General features: G+C 48.8%; 1 protein-coding gene across 1 annotated transcript; it reads right to left on the bottom strand.

Annotated features, from left to right (window-relative positions):
* Nucleotides 1–417: 417 nt before the first annotated feature.
* On the bottom strand, nucleotides 418–16277 carry VWA1 (von Willebrand factor A domain containing 1). Its single transcript, XM_010152221.1, has 6 exons — nucleotides 16075–16277; nucleotides 8630–9193; nucleotides 2579–2857; nucleotides 2166–2438; nucleotides 1124–1393; nucleotides 418–458 (listed from the first exon to the last, which is right to left on the bottom strand). The coding sequence occupies exons 1-6, from the start codon at nucleotides 16145–16147 to the stop codon at nucleotides 418–420; spliced, it is 1500 nt and encodes a 499-aa protein (XP_010150523.1). The 5' UTR covers nucleotides 16148–16277.
* Between the last annotated feature and the right edge of the window lie 1016 nt (nucleotides 16278–17293).

Genomic DNA, 17293 nt, shown 5'->3' with positions numbered 1-17293 from the left:
CCAGAATGAAGGGTCAGGGCAGTAAACAGCCGAGTACTGAACATGCTCGTAAAGCTGCAAATATAAAACTGTATCAATGTTTAATAAATAGAGAGCAGGCAGTAAGCAAGCAATAGTGAGCATTCATCACTTTGCTTTTGGTTTGTTATTTGTCACGCATATTTATATAAAACAGGGTAGAGATTTGGGATCTATTAGTCAGATTGGTTGTTCCATCCAGCCAAGCCAAACCTTTAAGCTTTGGAAGAACTTGACTAAGGATAGCCTTTAAGCTTGACAACCTGGACACCTCAATGGACAGTGTGAAGATGATCTGTGAGCTTTCCGGTTTTCTCTCCTGATCCCTCCATTTTTGTCCAAGTCTTTGTCCAAGCAAGATTCCTTGCTCTGCTAGGAATCTGTTTACTCCAGCGTCTGTCATGCTCTCTGTCTGTGCTTATATTCTTGGGCTTCTGTAGCTGGGAAAAAACACAAAAAGTATAATGTCAGCTTTATCCACCCATTCTCCAAATCTGACCGAGTCAGGGATCTCATCCCTGTGGTCATCTTCACTACCACTCCAGCCTCTTGCTGGGAAAAGGCTGTGATTCTGTCACAGCTTCTTTTTAGCTCTTACTTCATTTCAGCCTGTCAAGAATCCCTTTGTGTTTCATGACAGTAAGTGGTTTCTGCATAGTGGAAGGAGGAAAGCAGATGTATTGTTCCTTAATAGCCATGTTCTCTAGTTAGCTTGTCCCTGCCACGTTGAAAAATGAAAGGTAGCCAAGAGTTCAAATTACTTTTAAACAGTACTTTCAATGCCCATGCCAGATCTTAGCAGCCTTCCTGCCCTTGTTATCCCAAAACAGTTGTAGGACTGCCTCTAAGGTGCACTTTTTCTCCTGCCTGTAAACATAATGCCACTAGGAGGAGTGTTGCTCTTAAAAAAGTGGGAAAGAGCCCCCTCGGACAGTACCTTTTGGGCTGGTAGCCGTGATGAAGCCCTGGGGCAAATAAACTAATGAGCACAGATTATTTCAGCCATAAGGGCTCCTCTGTGTTGGACCTCCTGCACCTCAGTGCCCTTCAGGACATATTCCCTGGGCTATAGTGCCCTGGGAATCTGCCTTGTGCCCCAGCTCACCTGGCTGCATGCGCACCGTGCGGCACAGCCCTTTGCCTGGTTGGTTCTTGTACATGGGCTTCACACACACTTTGTTAGTGGTGCCTGAAGCGAGGTTTGTGAGGAGCACACTGTGGATCTGCGGTGAAACGCTGATGACAGATGAAGGGCCAGTTTGTCTCCGACACCTGACTCTGTAACCAAGGACTTTCCCATCAGCAGAGTCCCAGGAGGCTTTCAGTGTGTTGGGGCCCATGTCTTCAAAGCGAAGGTGCCTCACTTTGGAGCCCTCTAGAGAAAGAAGATTCATGTTACTTTGGGCCATTTGTATGGACTGGTCTTGCCTTATCACCCATCTCCTGGTTCCTCCGGAGGGGACTGCTGGGAAGGGGTTGCCAGCCAGCCTGGTCTTTCTCTGTTGTAGAGACACTATAGCCAGTCACTCCACATCTACACACTGGAGGAGCTCAGCCTAATTAGTCCTTAACTTTGTCCTGGTACCAGCACAAAATACTTGTGTTGACAGTGTTAGGCACTAGCTGCCCACCTCCCACATCCTCAGCTGCTGTCATTCTCTGAGCTCCTCACTCCTGAGTCCTGATAAGAGCTAGATTTTGCCTCCTAATGTCTTTACAGGTACCTCTTCAGAGCAGAAACTTCTGCTGATGAAGTTTCCACCCCTCCAATGCTAGATCTCACCAAACCAGACACTGAGGAGATAGAGAACTGCCTTTCCTTCCTTTCTTCTTTAGGGATCTCCAAGTCCATTCTGCTTGTGACAGCAACAGCAGCTTGGTAGTACCTACCCTGTAACAGCAGTCATATTGTGCATGTCTGATATTCTATCAGTCCTATGCCTTATACATCCGCTACATCATAACGGCATATCATCTGCTGCTCATCAGAAGCTGCAGCTTTCACCTTTCTCATCCCTCCCCAGTACCTGGGCTGAGTTCACTGGCTTCATCTAGAAGCAGATGATCTGTGCAAAGAAACGACGACCCTTCAAGAGATTCCGTGTGCCCATGTAGTTCCCTATCTCTCGGTGAAGCTGCTCACTCACCTTCTTGAGTGCATGCTTTAGCCGACAGGGACTTCTCCTTTCCCGACTTGTAGACTGCAGTCACTGTCACTAGATAGGTTGTATTGGGTGCCAGATTCTCCACCACAGTGCTATTGTGCTTGCCATCCACCTCCAGCAGCTTCACTGAGTTCCCAGGGAGGGGTCCATACAGGATCTGATAGCTGATCACACTCTCCAGTGTTGGAGCCCAACTCACATGGAAGCTGTGTGGCCCAGACTCCGAGATGAGAACCTGAGCTGGGCTTACTTCCTCTGAAAGCAATTTAAAAAGATGTGAATGAGTATGTAATTCAAGGCATACGAATGCTCTGAGGAGCATAATTGACCTGCGTCATATTTGGCTTCAAGGAGCTGGAAGAAAATCCCCTTGGTCACAACTGTACACATTTTACCTGCCAGTGTAGTAACCCTTGTTGTCTGGGGAGGGAAGTAGTGGATGTTGGATTCAGGAATAAGTGCCACCTCGTAAGTAGTTTGTGGTGCAAGGTTGCTTAGCACGAGGCTAGTGTGAGCCCCAGACACTTGCTTTGTCCTTTTCCTTGCTAGATGATCTATTGGGGCATACTCTACAGTGTAGTAGCCCGTTTCTTGGGAGAGAAGTTCAGGCCACACCAGACGGAAGGTGCTTGAGGAAATATCCACTGCATGGAGCCGATTTGCTTGGATAACATCTGGAAGAGAAACAGTAACAAGAAATCACTAGTGATGTTAATGCACAGAACATGGCAGGTCCAAAATACAGACCCTTCTGGATGGGAGATGCAGCCTACAGCAACACCAGATGACACTTAGGTGTAGCCAAGCCCCTTCATAGCAATTCAGTGAACCAGACCCTCTTTGAATGGTTCAGGTGCTCAAAACTAAACCCTTGGTTTATTTTAAAATAAACCATGCGTCAACTGAGGCAGCAATATTTGGGTTTTCAAACCACTCTTACCTCTTGGACAAGACCCTGTCCCTGAACAGAGCTTGCAGCAGAACTGCATACATCCCAACTGCCATGAGGTGGCATTTTGGCTAAAGCAATTGCTCAGGTGTGTCTGCCCAACAGGCTTCAGCTCAAGAATATCACTGCACTTTGCCTCCTACACATCTCCAGCCTCAAACCAGTTTGCCACAAGCCTCCAAACTGCCCTATAAAGCCCCAGCTTCCCCTCTCCATTCTCTCTGCCTTTTCTTCCGTGCTAAGGCCAAACTGTGCTGTGACCTGGTGTGGCAAAGAGGTTTGGCATAGCAGGAACCATGCCCCTGCCCATCCAAGCCTGTCTTGTGCTACCAAGAATGAATCTGGAGTGGTCCAGCAAGCTCTGGGCAGCTGCTACTGCCCAACAGATGTGTAGGAGTTACTGTGCCTGGAAAAAGCTGGAGACAGAATTTGGGCGCCCAGCTTCCAAAACTCCTGCAGTCACTTCATCCTGAGCTCCCTGTAGAAATCACCTACTGGTGAAACCAAACCAATTTGTGTCATGTATGTGAAGCAGCCCAGAGTGTGAAGAAACACTTTTCTCCCTGCCCTCTGCCTGTTCCCAATGGCCGGGAAGAAGGGGCAGCAACTGGGGACTGTCCAGCATTTGCTGAGCCGGCTGCATTCATCCCAGATGAAGTCACTCCCTGCAGTGTTTCACAGAGCTCCATTGTTTTGTGACATTCAACATTCAGAGCCACTCTTGTGCTATCTCGCCTCTCTCTCCCCCTACACAGAAGCTTCTCTTCAAGGCTCGTGCTACCTTTGAATTCTAAACCCCAAATGCCAGACACTAATACCTCTTCTGACGGGCTGCAGTTCCCCCAGCTTCCTCTGCTACTTGACCCTTAAAACCCGTGGTATCCTGAGCCCATCGTGGCCAGAATTCCATTGTTCTCTTCTCTTCCAGTGGAGCGGAAACACACAGGACTTTGTTTCTAGCTCCAGGGAAGTAGCACACAAAGACATAGAGATGCTATTTTTAATTTTCTTTTTTTAAAAGGATTTTTAAAAGCATCCTGAGCTTTAAAGAAACGCATTTGCTCTGCAGTGTTACTTCTGCAAACCTAGGATAGTACCCTCCAGCTCAAGCTTAAGTACCTCACAGAGTACTGTAAGTAGCCCTCACTGGCTGCCCAATACACAGAGGTAAAGGGAGGCACAGAGGTCTGCCCAGACCTGCAAGAGAATAGGGGGTAGCCTTGTGCTCTCAGGCTTGTCCTTTAACTTGGAGAAGATCAGCTCTCCTCCTCCGAGCTGCTCCGAGACCCTGCCAACTTCCCCATACCAAACACAGCAGCCTCAATTTTTCCTCTGAGCTGTTCTTTGGCTCTCCCAGGCAGGCAGAAACATTCCCTTTCTCCGTGCCCTGCCCGCTCTCATCCACGCACACTGCCAGCCAGCTGCCCTCCACCCCCATCCGAGCTGGGAGGAGGCAGAGGGTGAGGGGCTGCACTGCACCCTGCTGTGAGCCCCACAACTACTAGTGGCCAAGCCACGAAGGAACAGGGAACAGAGGAAAGGCCTCAGTGCCAAAAGTCCTGCCAAAAGCTCAGGGAGTGAAAATACGTGAGCTTGGAGGCACGGCCAAGGGACACTGTGGATAAATCAGGCAGATTAAAGTGACACCTGAGGGACAAGCTGCAGGAGGACCATGGCAAATAGCTCTGCCCTATTTTCCCAGATTACAGGTGCCTTGAGCATATAAAGAGGGCAATAAGCCCCAGAAAATAGATGCCCCTGGTATGCTTCATAGCACCTCCTTGTTCCCAGAGGGAAGCAGCAAGTTAATCACTTGTATTTGACCCCGGCAGTGTCTTCTTAGCAACGCTCAGAGACAGCTTGTGACACACTTGCCTTCCACCTCCTGCCTCTTGGTGACTTGAAACAGCATTTTGCAGCTGAAATTTTGCTGGCATCCAGTGAACGCTGGTGAGGTCAAGATTAGACTTGTGGGAATGCTGCTAGTTTCATGATGTGTGTGGGAAATGCAGCCAGGTAGCAAGTGAACCTGTTCTAGCCCTGAGTACACGATCCCATCTCTGCTGAAGTTTCAGTTAGGACTTGGAACAAAGCACTTCTGTTTTGTGACAATATTTCCCTACTTTGACTTGAATGGGGCGAGAGTTCCAATTCTGGGAGAGAGGAACACACTTCTCCATTACCAGGGTGGACATTCAAGGTCTGAGATCACTCCCGCTGGTCACCTGTTTATACTCAATGAGAATGTCAGAGGACTCGATGCTCAAAGCCTTCACTGCAGCCCAAGTTATCCAGGATCTTGTTTCAGATCAGAAATGTGTTGCCCTGGATACGTATGGGAAGTGGCTGATGTTTTGTGAGTGCTGGGCAGGTGGGCTCCTGCAAAACTTGGCTCACGAGATCGTGCCAAAGGATGAAACAAGTCAGTCGTTGTCAGTTCATCTGTCTGATTGGAGTGCAAGTGGATGCTAGCACAGAACCTGATGTCATCTCAAAGGAATGCCTTGGTTTCACAATATTTGAAGATCCTTCCCCAGGAGGAGAGCACCAAATGCCGTATATTGGGTCCATAACTCATAAGATGCAATGAAAGAAGCCTGAGCTGGAGTCCCCTTTCCTTCACACTAGGAAAGGCAGAGGTATTTGCCATGAGCCAGCTGTGGCCATAGCCGGCTTGGCTGGGAACCGTAGCCTGCCGTATTCTGTGGATTCATTGTGTTGGGACCATGTGCCAAAGAAGAAGAGGGGGCATGAACATACATATCCATCCGCAGACCCTGTCTTGCGCCCTCTGCTTAATAGCATTACCAGAACTATTTCAGGTCCACCATAAGAAGCCGCCCATCTCTGCTCTGTGACCCAGGCAGGTTTTTCAGAAAGGGGACTGAGGCAGAGACATTGCATCCCTTAGCCTCAGCAGAGTAGTGGGGCAGAAACACAGTTTGGAAGAGTAAGGCACCTTCCTTTTGCCTCTCTGTCCAAGTAGTGGCTGTCTTGCTGCCTAGCACTGTGAACTCCAGAATCAGCCCTGATGGTTTGTTCTATTATTTGTCTGCTCAGATCTCTGCTCAGATTTCTGAAGGCAAAGAAAACGCTTCTTAACTGAGCAACCCCTACGTAAAGGTGTCTGTCTTTGTAGAGTGAGGTAACAGCTGCGGAGATTGAAGGGTTCCACAGAGGGTTCTCAGCCTACCTGAGACAATAGCAACTTGGCAGCCAGGGACCATTGTACTGGAGTATTTGTAGAGCAGGCAAACCCCCCCCATTGCTGGATAGGAGGTGGAGGGAGGAGAACAACTCCTGACAAAGCTTGTTTGTGCATTTACAAAAGGCTTTTAAGAAACAGTAGCGAGAGATGAAGATAAGATAGCAGTGATAATAAAACCAGCCTGGGCCATTCCAGAGTTGGAAAAGCCTAATTTCTGCCTGCCAAGGATCCTGTCTGTCCCTGTAATATCCCAAGGGGGAGAAGCAGGAAGGGCGGTGATGAGGGCTGCCTCCTCCACGCAGGGAAAAGTGGACATAAGTAGGTTTATTAAGGCTAACTCATGTGATGTTACCTATATCGGATATTTTGCTTAAAGCACCAGCCCCTGGATTCATGTGGGAATTGCACTTTCCATTAAAGTCCCAGGCTTGTAACTTTTAGATCCGGTGAATGCACAGAATTCTACGCTCAGGCACAACGGAGTATTCATTACCTTTGCAGATCTCACGATCTTCAAGACAATCTTGTGCTGCAAGGATACACAGGTGACTACTTATTTTGGGATGCTATTTTATACCATCTGGATTCAGGATGCACTTCAAGCTGAAACAGCCACTTTAAACATTTCTGGGAGGAGGTCTGTGTGGTGTCTGGCACAGCAGAAGGACTGCGGGTACTGCCCCACACTCATACAGGAGACAGGTGGATGTTTGGAGAACATAGTCCCTGCGTGTGATTTGTTAAATGATCATGGTTGGAAACAGAAGTTGCTATGTACAGAGGATTCTGTGGAAAGGGTTACTTGGACACTCCAAAGCGAACTCTAACCAACTCACGTAGCAGAAGCCAAATGAGGAATTAAACCAGGATTTTCAATGGAGAGAGAACCTCCAGAAAATGAATGGAAAGTCTGCAAAGTCATAGTAACTCACTCAGCTTTCCAAGCATGTCCAGAGTCATCTGGGAGACTGAGGCAAAACCCCTGCTTTGCAATCACGGGCACTCCCACCGTGATGGCATTCCGCAGCTGCAAAAAGAACAGGCATTGTGCAGTGCAGCGTGCAGATTAGCATGAGACGTTCCTCTTGGCTTCCTAACGCTTGCCTCCTGGCCCAGATTACGGCTTGGGGTCTCCTCAGACCCATTCCCGGATGCTTTGAAAAACAGGACTGCTGAACAATCAAATCTGCTGGTCTGTTCCTGCTCTCTGCACAGCAACCGCCACAACGAAGCTAGCAACAAAGAGGTAGCAGTTGGCCTGCTAAGCCTAACAAGTTAGGACTGGGATTTTCTTCCAAGGACTGTGCTAGCCAAGTCAGGCTATAGATCTGGCAGATGTGGAACACGTTACAACAGCAGATTTATGGAACAAAAACATTCTTCTCCTACAGTCTTAATGATAGCAAGCACTATCCTTAATTGCTCCTTGTAAGAATCATAGAATCACAGAATTATGGAATGGTTTGGGTTGGAAAGGACCTTAAAGATCATCTAGTTCCAACCCTCCTGCCATGGGCAGGGACACCTTGCACTAGACCAGATGGAGAGAACAACTGCTAGCCACCTTGTATATATAGGAAGTCGCATCTACCCTAACAAAGAGTTTGAAGGAGCTGACAGGACCAAATCCTTCCCATTTTATGTATGCAATGTGTTCAACACATGTCCTCTGCCTCCATCAGATGGCACATAGCCAGACAGCGTGTTAGAGAAAAAAAACTCACTCTGAATGTGAACATCAAGTTCAAGGGGCTCGTGCACCTTGCACGCACAGTGAGCAGCCTCTTGCTACAGTTAAACCATCGCCTGTTCAGGAAGCCTTTGGTTACCTGTGCAGGTGGGGGAATTTTCATGCTAAACTTGAATTATACGGATGTCTGTGACCTGCATGATTCATTTTGAAGCCTTGTGGGATTTTAAAGGATCCAGATAAAATGCTGCCTGAGCATCCTTCATTAACAACTTCATTAACAACTGAGCAACTCACTAGAAACACAAACACAAGTTCATCTCACTACCAGGTCTGCAGAAGGGAATTTGTCCCAAATAGTCATAGAGCCTCCCAAGGCAAATAGAGGTATTTGTCCCAGACCTCCTAAAAGCTTTGGTTTATACTCGGACCTAGAGCATTGTGGAAAATGCACCTCAGTTTGCAAGGGCAGCAGCTGCGGGTCAGGAGGACCATTGGTTTTCGGTGATGCTCACACTGCCTGCCCTGTGGAGCCAGGCATTAACTCCCATCCAGCTCTGTTGCAAACTCCCAGTGACCACAACCCAAGCCCACCATACCTAGGATAGCATCTCGAAGCTCCTTTGTGATGATGGGTAGGTCATCAACATCCACAAAGTGCAGGTGCTTCTCGGGAGGCTGGCTGGCAGCCGCAGAGAGCTCCAGGTAATTCCCCCGCCCAGTGCTGACAATGAAGACTGTTACTCCCATGTCCTTCAGAAGCTGCATGGGTTCAGAGATGTCATCAGTGGAGAAACCATCCGTCACCCAAACCAGCACCTTGGGCACATCTGGCCGGGCACCAGCTTCACCACTGAAGAACAACTCCTTGGCGTAGGAGAGCGCTTTGCCTGTGTTAGTGTCACCCATGAGCTGCCGAGTGTCCCGGATGGCTTGTTGCAGCGTCCCACTAGACAGGTACCGGTCAAAAGGGAACTCCATGGTGGGCGTAGTGCTGATGTGGATGATGCTGGTCTGGACATCTTTGGGGCCTAAGGTGAAAGGTTGCACAAGGTCCCACATGAACTCCTTAACCCTGGAAAACTCATAGTAGGAGACGCTTCCAGAGCTGTCCAACAAGAAGAGGAGGTCCCCCTCTGAGTTGGAAATAGCCGGCTGTGGACCTAGCAGGGGAAGAGAGAGAGGTGCGTTAGTGGAATCATGTGAACCCCTGCGTACGCATCTGCTACGAAAACTTGATTATCTTCTGCCAAATCTCATAATTCAGTGAGAATTTTGCTGGATAGAAACCTCAGGATTAGCCCCTGCTTCTTATTATTTGCAGCTAGTGTGAGGGCTTCTTAGGCCTTATTCTCAGTCCTGCCATCAACTGTCCAGGAAATTCTTACCCTTTCCCCCTAGGGCCCCATCTTCCCTCAGTGGACAGCTTTGCCTAGACTCGTCTGTTTGATCACAACTCTTCTCTGCAAACACTGAAGTGTTAGCCAACAAACTGAAGTCTGCTTAACACCTTTTGTTTTAAAGTTCATTGCCAAAAAAGCTGTTTCTGTTGCAAAGGGAAAACTGGTTTCTAAATCCTCTGAGGTCCAAGAACCAGAATTGGTTACAGGATCACAAAGAGCAAGAGGAAAAAAGTTCATGAGACCCCTCCACCCCGCTGATGATTAGTATTTGGACTATTTGTCTCCCCCTGCTTTCTTCGGGTTCAGCCTCACTTTGGGATATCACTGCTGCTCATGTTATTAACCCATTACAGATAAACAGAACGGCGAGGGCAGTGGAGAGAGCCAGGAGCTCAGGCACAGAAATCAAGGGTAGAGCTAAAAGTACAACCCACAAGCCCTGGATTCTGCTCTCACTGCTGCAGAAAAAATGCCCCGAGCTCCATCAGCTTGCACTGACACCTCTTGTTACACAACACCAGGCTGATCCTGAGCACTTTCTGCTCCAAACTGGAGGTGGACACGTTCCAGGAGCTGGGAACATTCCTCACCAGTCTGAGCCAGCAGGTCAGTCATGCCCTGTGCCAGGGAGCAGCCTCTGCCATCCAGAGCTGCTGCTTTGGGCTAACACGCAGCTGCCTCCGAGAAAGCAGCAAACTGCCGATCGCGAGACCGAGAGTAACTGCCAAAGTCAGGAGCAACTTCTGGGCCTAAAAAAAACATTACAGGTTTAGCCCACCTCATGACAGTGGTAGCGCCTGGAAGAAAAACGAGCTGTATTTGGAAAAGAATGAAATGATAAAGAAACTTGATGAGAAAAACTGCTGGCTCTGCTCTCCCAGGAGAGGTGGCTGATTCTCAGAGCTGGCTGCCTCTCAGTTCAAAGGCTACGGTCCACACAAGACTGGCAGAAAGCTCCCTGATTTACAGCGCTGTTGGCAGGAAAATCTGGAGTGGAGGGACTCCTCCCTACATCACTTTTTAAGAACCAGGCTAATTCGATCTTTTCTTGCTCTTCTGAATACATACTGACCTCCTTTCCCAGACAGTCTTAGGAGAAGCAGCTCAAAGGGGCTCTGGGACATGATGTCTGGGAAAGGGCTGCACAGACCCTTTTGTGCAGAAGAATGCAGTATGTCAGGAAGAACACGCTTCTCAGGGTGGGGCCTGGAGTCCCACTCCATTTGACTCATTTTCTTACCATTTTAATTAAACTGCTTTGTGGGAAGCACAAACACACAGTGGACTCCTCCTTCTACTACTGTTAGAGCCTGGGAGATTTACAATAGCTGGGATATCAGTAGTGAATTTGGAATTCTTTTAATGACCCCCCTGCTTTCTGACAGCTTTGGAGGTGCAAAAAGGGAGAGAAAGCCTTGGACCAGAGCCTCCTGCCTGCCTCTTTGGGCTTCTATATCAGTGAAGGGATGGCCAAGCAATGTGGGCTCTGGAGCACAGATGGACTTGGTGCAGCACACAGTGGTTGAGTGCTGGAGCCATGTGTGGGAGCCAAAACCACAAGGCAGTAGACAGTTGGATGGAAAGGCTCCTGTAAAATTAATTGCTCCAAGGAGACAGCTCATGCCAACAGTTCTTCTCCTGCAGAAAGCCATGTCAAGGCAGGCCCAGAGGTAGCAATGAGCCTGGCAGAGATGAGCAGGGGGGTGCTAAGCCCCCACTAGGGCACAACTCCAAGAGGCAGATATGGGATGGGAAAATGAAGAGGAGGGAAAGAACTGGGGCAGGGGAACAGTGAGTAGGTACAAGGGGTCTAGTACATGTCCTGACAGTGAAATCTAATGACCTGAGCACAGAAAAGAACATGAACCAGCAAGAGCACAGCCATTTAGGGCCTCAAGGGGGAAAACAAGGCAGAGAAATGGTTCAGGCTTGAGCAACAGCGGACTTGATCCTCTTTGTCCAGTCTTCATTTGGACAGCCTTCACCTTTCTCTTTATGTCCCTCACTGGGTACCGTTCAGATGCCTGCCTGTGCAGCTAGGGCACGAGTAACTGGGTCTGTCCCATGGCAGGAGTGTTGTTGCCTGTGTGCTCAGGAATGTCAGGTCGGAGAAAGGGACAGGTGCGCTGGGAATGCCCACGGGATGAGGGACAGAAGTGATGTGTGTGAGTCAGGATCACACTTACTGCATGCGTTACAGTACAGGTGTGGACTGGAAGAAAGCCAGAGTGCTTGCACACGGTCTGGAAACATGCCACTAACCATGCTGCCTACAAGTCACTGTGCTGCTACAGGGACCACGGCAGCACAGGAGCCACTCTCCTGTAGCAGGTGCTGGCTGAGATGGCAGAGATATAACAGATCTCCTGAAACAACAGGAGAAATCAGATGGAGCCTTCAGAAATGGAGAACATTAAAATTACCTGGAGGTGACAAGAGATACTAGGAGGAGGCAGGAGTGGGAACTGTGATCTACATGGATTACAGCCAATTCTGCATGACCCAGCAGAACTCAGCCCTGTGCTGCAGACACACACCCCCAGCAACTTGGCATACAGAGCTGAGCAGAAAATAAAAGTGAAGTCCAGTAAGCTTTCCCACTTGCCCATAGCAACGTGCGATTCCATCACCACATCGCACAGCTGAACGTGCGACCTACAGGTCCCTGCCACCGGTTCCTAGAGCTCCCTACCTCCTAACAGCATTCCAGCAGGGCAGAGCAACAAGGGCTTGTTCAGAGCTCCTGGCTGCATGAAGCAAGTCAAACACACGTAGCCATGGCTCTGCGCTTTCCCCTCCAGTGCAAGCCACATATTTGGCTGGAAAGCCATAGTGAGAGATCTTGGCAACAGGACTGACACCTCCCAGGAGGAAATCATTGTTTCTCCCCTCTGCTCCTCACCAGTTTGAGGAACGTCACCCGTTTTCTGTATGTTGCAACCAACAGCTGCGAAAGCTTCTGACCCTGGCAGGGCAGGGATCAATGACCAAAGGACATTGCTCACATGTGGTAAACAAGGTCATGTGCACTAGCACTCTGGAAAGGAATTAGGATTTGGCCACGAGGGAGCAGACACAAGCAAAATCTCACTACTACTAGAACTACTTGGATGGGGGAAAACCAGCATGGAACACTTGCTCACGAGAGAACACCCTCAACGGAGAGTCAGGAGACATGCCCGTCAAACTGCACTCTTGACCGTACCTGCAGCTCTGGGCGACCAAGCGAGCTGGGCATAATGTTACCATCCTTTAAACACTGGTTTGACCCATCGTATGTTGCTGCAAATAGCTGTGTTAATTAGGAGGCTCTGCAGAAAGAGGTACAGCTTGACACCTACTACCTCCAGGGTAGAAAGCACTGGAAAACACCAATTGGGTAACAACTGGTTAAAAAAAGCAAGAGTTACTCTGGTGGGCAGGTATATATGTAGGAGCTAAAGGAATTGTCTGTGGGTGGAGCAGAAGGCTAATCCTTCACACAGGCAAATACCATCACAGTTACTTCTACTTAACACTCAGCCCCGCGTAAGATGGAATCAAATTCCTCCCATTTAGATTTTGTCAGCAGAAGGGTTCCATTAAAAAAAACATAGTGACAGCCTTCGTCTACATCAGGAGCGTGGCAACGCTTATGAAGCGAATGGACACTCCACCGTCCTTTCCCTCAGGTTAGGTTTTTAATTCCCTCATCTTTCTTCCTGTTCCTTGTCTTTCATCCAACATTAACATGCCACCCGTGCCAGGGGTGGGGCTGTGGAGATTTGTTACCAGTAAATCCCAGCATTACGCAAGCAGCTGCTGTTTTCAAGCAGTTTCCTTGCTTTGCAGCAAAAGATGATCTTGGCTTGGCAGGATGCCAAATGAAGATTTCTCACTTCCAGTGGGATTCTGAGAGAAAGGGGATCCATTGGCACCTCCCTGCCTCCTGAACTGCCAGGCCTTTTCTTATGAAGAGCTGGGGAATAACCCTGCGGACCTCATATCGTTGCTCCTCCTGTGCTCCACTGAAGTCTGGGGAACAACGAGAACACACGGCAGTACTCTGTTGTCTCACCCCCTAGCTGATATGTGGTCAGTAGCCACAAATCTGTCATGCAAAGAAGGGTTTTAAGGGATCAGTATGGAAGTAAATGTCACCATGGAGTTACAGGGCTGCCGAAACACTTGGCTTTTCCAGGAGAAAAACAGCTGGTCAGACTTCCCCGTCTTACACTGAGATGCTGACAGAAGACATCCGCTTCAAGAGTTCCCCGTGCTCTCAGCTGGGACCTGAACACATGCCACATGCCTGATTTACACAGGACTTGGAACTTGTAGAGCATAAAGGATTTAACAGCCAAAAAAGATCATGTCCTGTCTTGGTTAACTATGTTTGAAATTCCCTGTTTGTCTCCCCTTCTGACTGTTTGGCCATGCAAAGAAGAAAGTTCTACTATGAGTGGAGCCAGGTTTGGAGGCTGAAGAATGCAGTCTGTGCTTCCCTGTGGCCCCTTGGGATCACAGTAAGAGGCAGGAGGAGAAAGGCACCGCCTCTCCTAGAAAGAGGTGTCTCACCAAGCCAACCAGGAGGTATTTTTCATTTAAAACCATGTCAGAGAGAGGCCTGTGCCATGGGAGATGGCCAGATCACCTGCCTATTTAAGGAGATGAGCCCCACCAGGCAAAATAAACTTGTGTGACTAAAAGCCCAAACTGCCTATGCAGGTTCCAGCTCATCCATGCCACAGACTACAGGCTGTAGGTTGAGAAACATCCCTTCAGACAAATTCTTCCAGCAGGAAGGAAGCTGGGTTGCCATCTCTTAAGATCTTTTCAGGAGTTTCAGTATCTCTGCTGTTTTAATTAGAGCATGAAGAGTCCTGGAATCATGGAATTATGCCAGGTACTGAGCTGTGCTTCAGAAATCAGTAAGTACAGGGCCCTCTACAAAGTGCATATGGATGGGCCGTGTCTTTGTTTTCACTTGCTGCACCCAGAGGGACAGCAACATCCCCATCATTTTCTGCTAATGTTAGTCCAGAGGAACTAGGTAATGCCAAGCCAAGTTTTGTTTATCAAAGCCCAAACTATCAAATGGTCATACTTTACACTGATGCAACAGAGATGTGAATCTGGAGCCAAAGAGGAACTGGTCATGCTCTGCCTTGACTTTGCGCCTTGGTGCACTAAGTCAATAGCCATTGCCCTGAAAAAGCTAGTCATTCCTGAGCATGTAGAAGTACCACTGGCCACACAGTAGCTCCTTTGCTTTCTCCACTGCAGCTAAGGGTGAAACCATGATAATTCACATTCCGTCAGGTCCCCAGGAAAGTTATGAACATGCATGCCTGCCTCTCAAACAATTCCTCTCATTGTGTGACCATGACACACCACCATAGCACCTCCAGACGAGCTAGCCCATGCCCAGGAACCCTGCCAGATGGCTCCTGGCTCAAAGCTGCCTTCAGGAGCACCTGGAAGGAGCCTAGCAGGCCCCCACATCAAAGCTACTGGGGAATGGGCACCTTGCCCACCAGCAGGTTCATTTCCTCTAAGGGTGCTTGGCAGCACGCACGTCAGTCAGCACACCAATAACACAACACGCACAGCTTTGCCTCTGCAGCAGGGCATAATCCTTCTGGAAAGCCGTGGATTGCTTTTTCACATATTCTGAAGGTCTGAGCATTGTTCTTAGCCTGGGCTGGGAAATTGCCACATACACTCCCATGGCAGCAGAAATGCATGGAATAACTGCTGCCTGGGTGGATGTCGAGCCCTGTGACAATGCCAGAGGCAACAGCACCATTCCTGAACCAGCCTGTGTCACTGAGGGACAGAATCCAGCACCCTGTAAGGGGATCCAAGCAATGACACAGCCTGCTCTGCATAGCAAAATAAGATCCCAGCAGTCTTTGGCTGCTGCCGGAGTCTGAGGACCTCCTGTCCAGCGAGAGAAGAGGTTCACTTCTCCTTTCACTCTGGATTACGTTTCCCAGGTGCAGTGAAAACCAGATGCAGCCAGCAGCAGCTCTGGATTCCAAGAACAGAACCCTTTTCTACTTGCAAACACAAGGCAGAACAAAAGTAATTGCATCAGCTTAGCCATCACGATGTGGGGTAAGTCTTCTGCCCAGCACTACGGTGCAGGAACCAGAAATGAGATAATCATCTCCTCCACATCCATTTCCCCCCTGTCAGATCTGTGAGACTGACCCATAATAATAATCCCTGAACAGTATCCAAAAGAAAACATTTTCAAGAGGAAATACAATGATTGAATTAGAGAGATTATCAGGAGAACAAGACAGGTATGGTATCAATCACTGGTTTTACTTCTCTTAATCAATGTGCCTCAGTACACAGGTAACCGTAAGGAGTCAGGACATTTTCGATACGATTGTACTAAACTCTGCAAGTTTCTGAAACAGTTTCTGCTGCTGGAAACAAGCAAGAGAAAATTTCGTTTTAATATGGCAATTTTAGAAAGGTTTTGGTTTGTCCTTGTGCCAACAAAGTACATACAAGCATAACGATACACCTAAAGCAGCAGTACAAATTCAGCTTTTAATCTGCAAAGGTTTTGTGAGCAGCTCTAAGGACCAGAAGGCATTAAATGGGGGAAAGCAGTAAGGGAATCCCTCGCTTTTTCAGGCACTCACCTCTCTCAGGTGTGTTCTGTCCCGACGCAAACTGCAGCCACAGACCAAAAGAAAGCACAGTCTTGGCCAACATAGCAAAGTCTGGTCCTGGGCAAACTACCTTAAATCCAAAAGCTCGGCTCTGTGAAGGCAGATGAAAGGCTTAAGATCAGTCATATTATGTGCAAGGATCCACCAGATCCCAGGGTGCCACTTCTATGCTGCTCATGCCTTGAGATCCGACTGCTTCTTTATGTGTGTTTTGCTGGGCTGTGGTGTAAGCTCTGGCTTCTGTAGGCAATTTTCCTCCCCCCACACACCCCCCCTGCTCCTTAAAGTCATAAATCCATCTTGACAGGAATAGCTGGAGGAGAGGCACAAACAGCACTCCTGCTGCTGTTCCTCTCCCGAGTTAAACTTGCCCCAGGAGCGTGGATTCAGTTGCAGGCAGTCTGCGTGCAGCTGGGCTGGTTTGAAAAATATATCCCGATAGATAAAACTTTGGCCCTGCAAGACACTGGCAGTAGTCCAACTACCAAGGGGGAAAAAAAAGGCAGCTCAGAGAAATCCAAAGCTGCTCTGCTCTGGAATGAACTAAAAGAAGGGAAAACACGTATATAGAGGAAAGAAAAAGTAGAAAGGCTGGGGAGCATGCCCTGCCCTGGGAATATTGGCTAATCTTCTGGGAGGAGGCAGTCTGAGCGTTCCCCAGGTCCTAGCACTGCCCAACGTGTCCCTTCCCCTGTGCTGCTCCATGGCATGGGGCCAAACCCAAGAGGTACAAGCTCACGCCATGCCTCGCTACTTTACCCGGGAGAAGGGCCGGTGCAGGTCGCCAAGAAACGCGGAGCCCGCGGGAAGCAACCGCTGCCGAGGCGGGGAGCGTCAGCCGCGTAGGAAAGGGCATGAAGCAATATTCCCTCGTGCAGCTGGTACGTGCAACAGCCTGCTACATGCCCACTGATCATCTCCCTTCAGCGGGGCGTTAAATACATCCTCAAGTCTGTGACTTCTGAGTCAAAGGGGACTCACACGCCTGAATATAAGCCTGTGACAAATATCTTACTGGATGGAGGGGCAGAAGAGTTTGGCAAAGAGCATATACCACAGACCCCAGATTCAGCCTCACTGGCATGCAGACTATTTGCCCTGTGTGCAAGGGACTTCTGCCAGAACAAAACACAGTCCAACCCTAGTTTTTCTTCTCACAGCTGTCCTGCTGTCCACCTATCTGCTTTTG

This window comes from Eurypyga helias, unplaced genomic scaffold (assembly GCF_000690775.1).
Source record: "Eurypyga helias isolate BGI_N326 unplaced genomic scaffold, ASM69077v1 scaffold10945, whole genome shotgun sequence".
In the NCBI taxonomy this organism is placed as follows: Eukaryota; Metazoa; Chordata; class Aves; order Eurypygiformes; family Eurypygidae; genus Eurypyga; species Eurypyga helias.
This window is presented reverse-complemented; position numbering and strand designations above follow the sequence as displayed.

What these genes read in the sequence shown, in the direction of transcription:
- VWA1 (XM_010152221.1), bottom strand. Translation starts at nt 16,147, where the DNA reads ATGTTGGCCAAGACTGTGCTTTCTTTTGGTCTGTGGCTGCAGTTTGCG. An exon ending in ACAGAACACACCTGAGAGAG is followed by an intron (nt 9,194 to 16,074) that starts GTGAGTGCCTGA and finishes TTCCCCTGCTAG; the next exon opens with GTCCACAGCCGGCTATTTCC. An exon ending in GCTTCGAGATGCTATCCTAG is followed by an intron (nt 2,858 to 8,629) that starts GTATGGTGGGCT and finishes TTTCTCTTCCAG; the next exon opens with ATGTTATCCAAGCAAATCGG.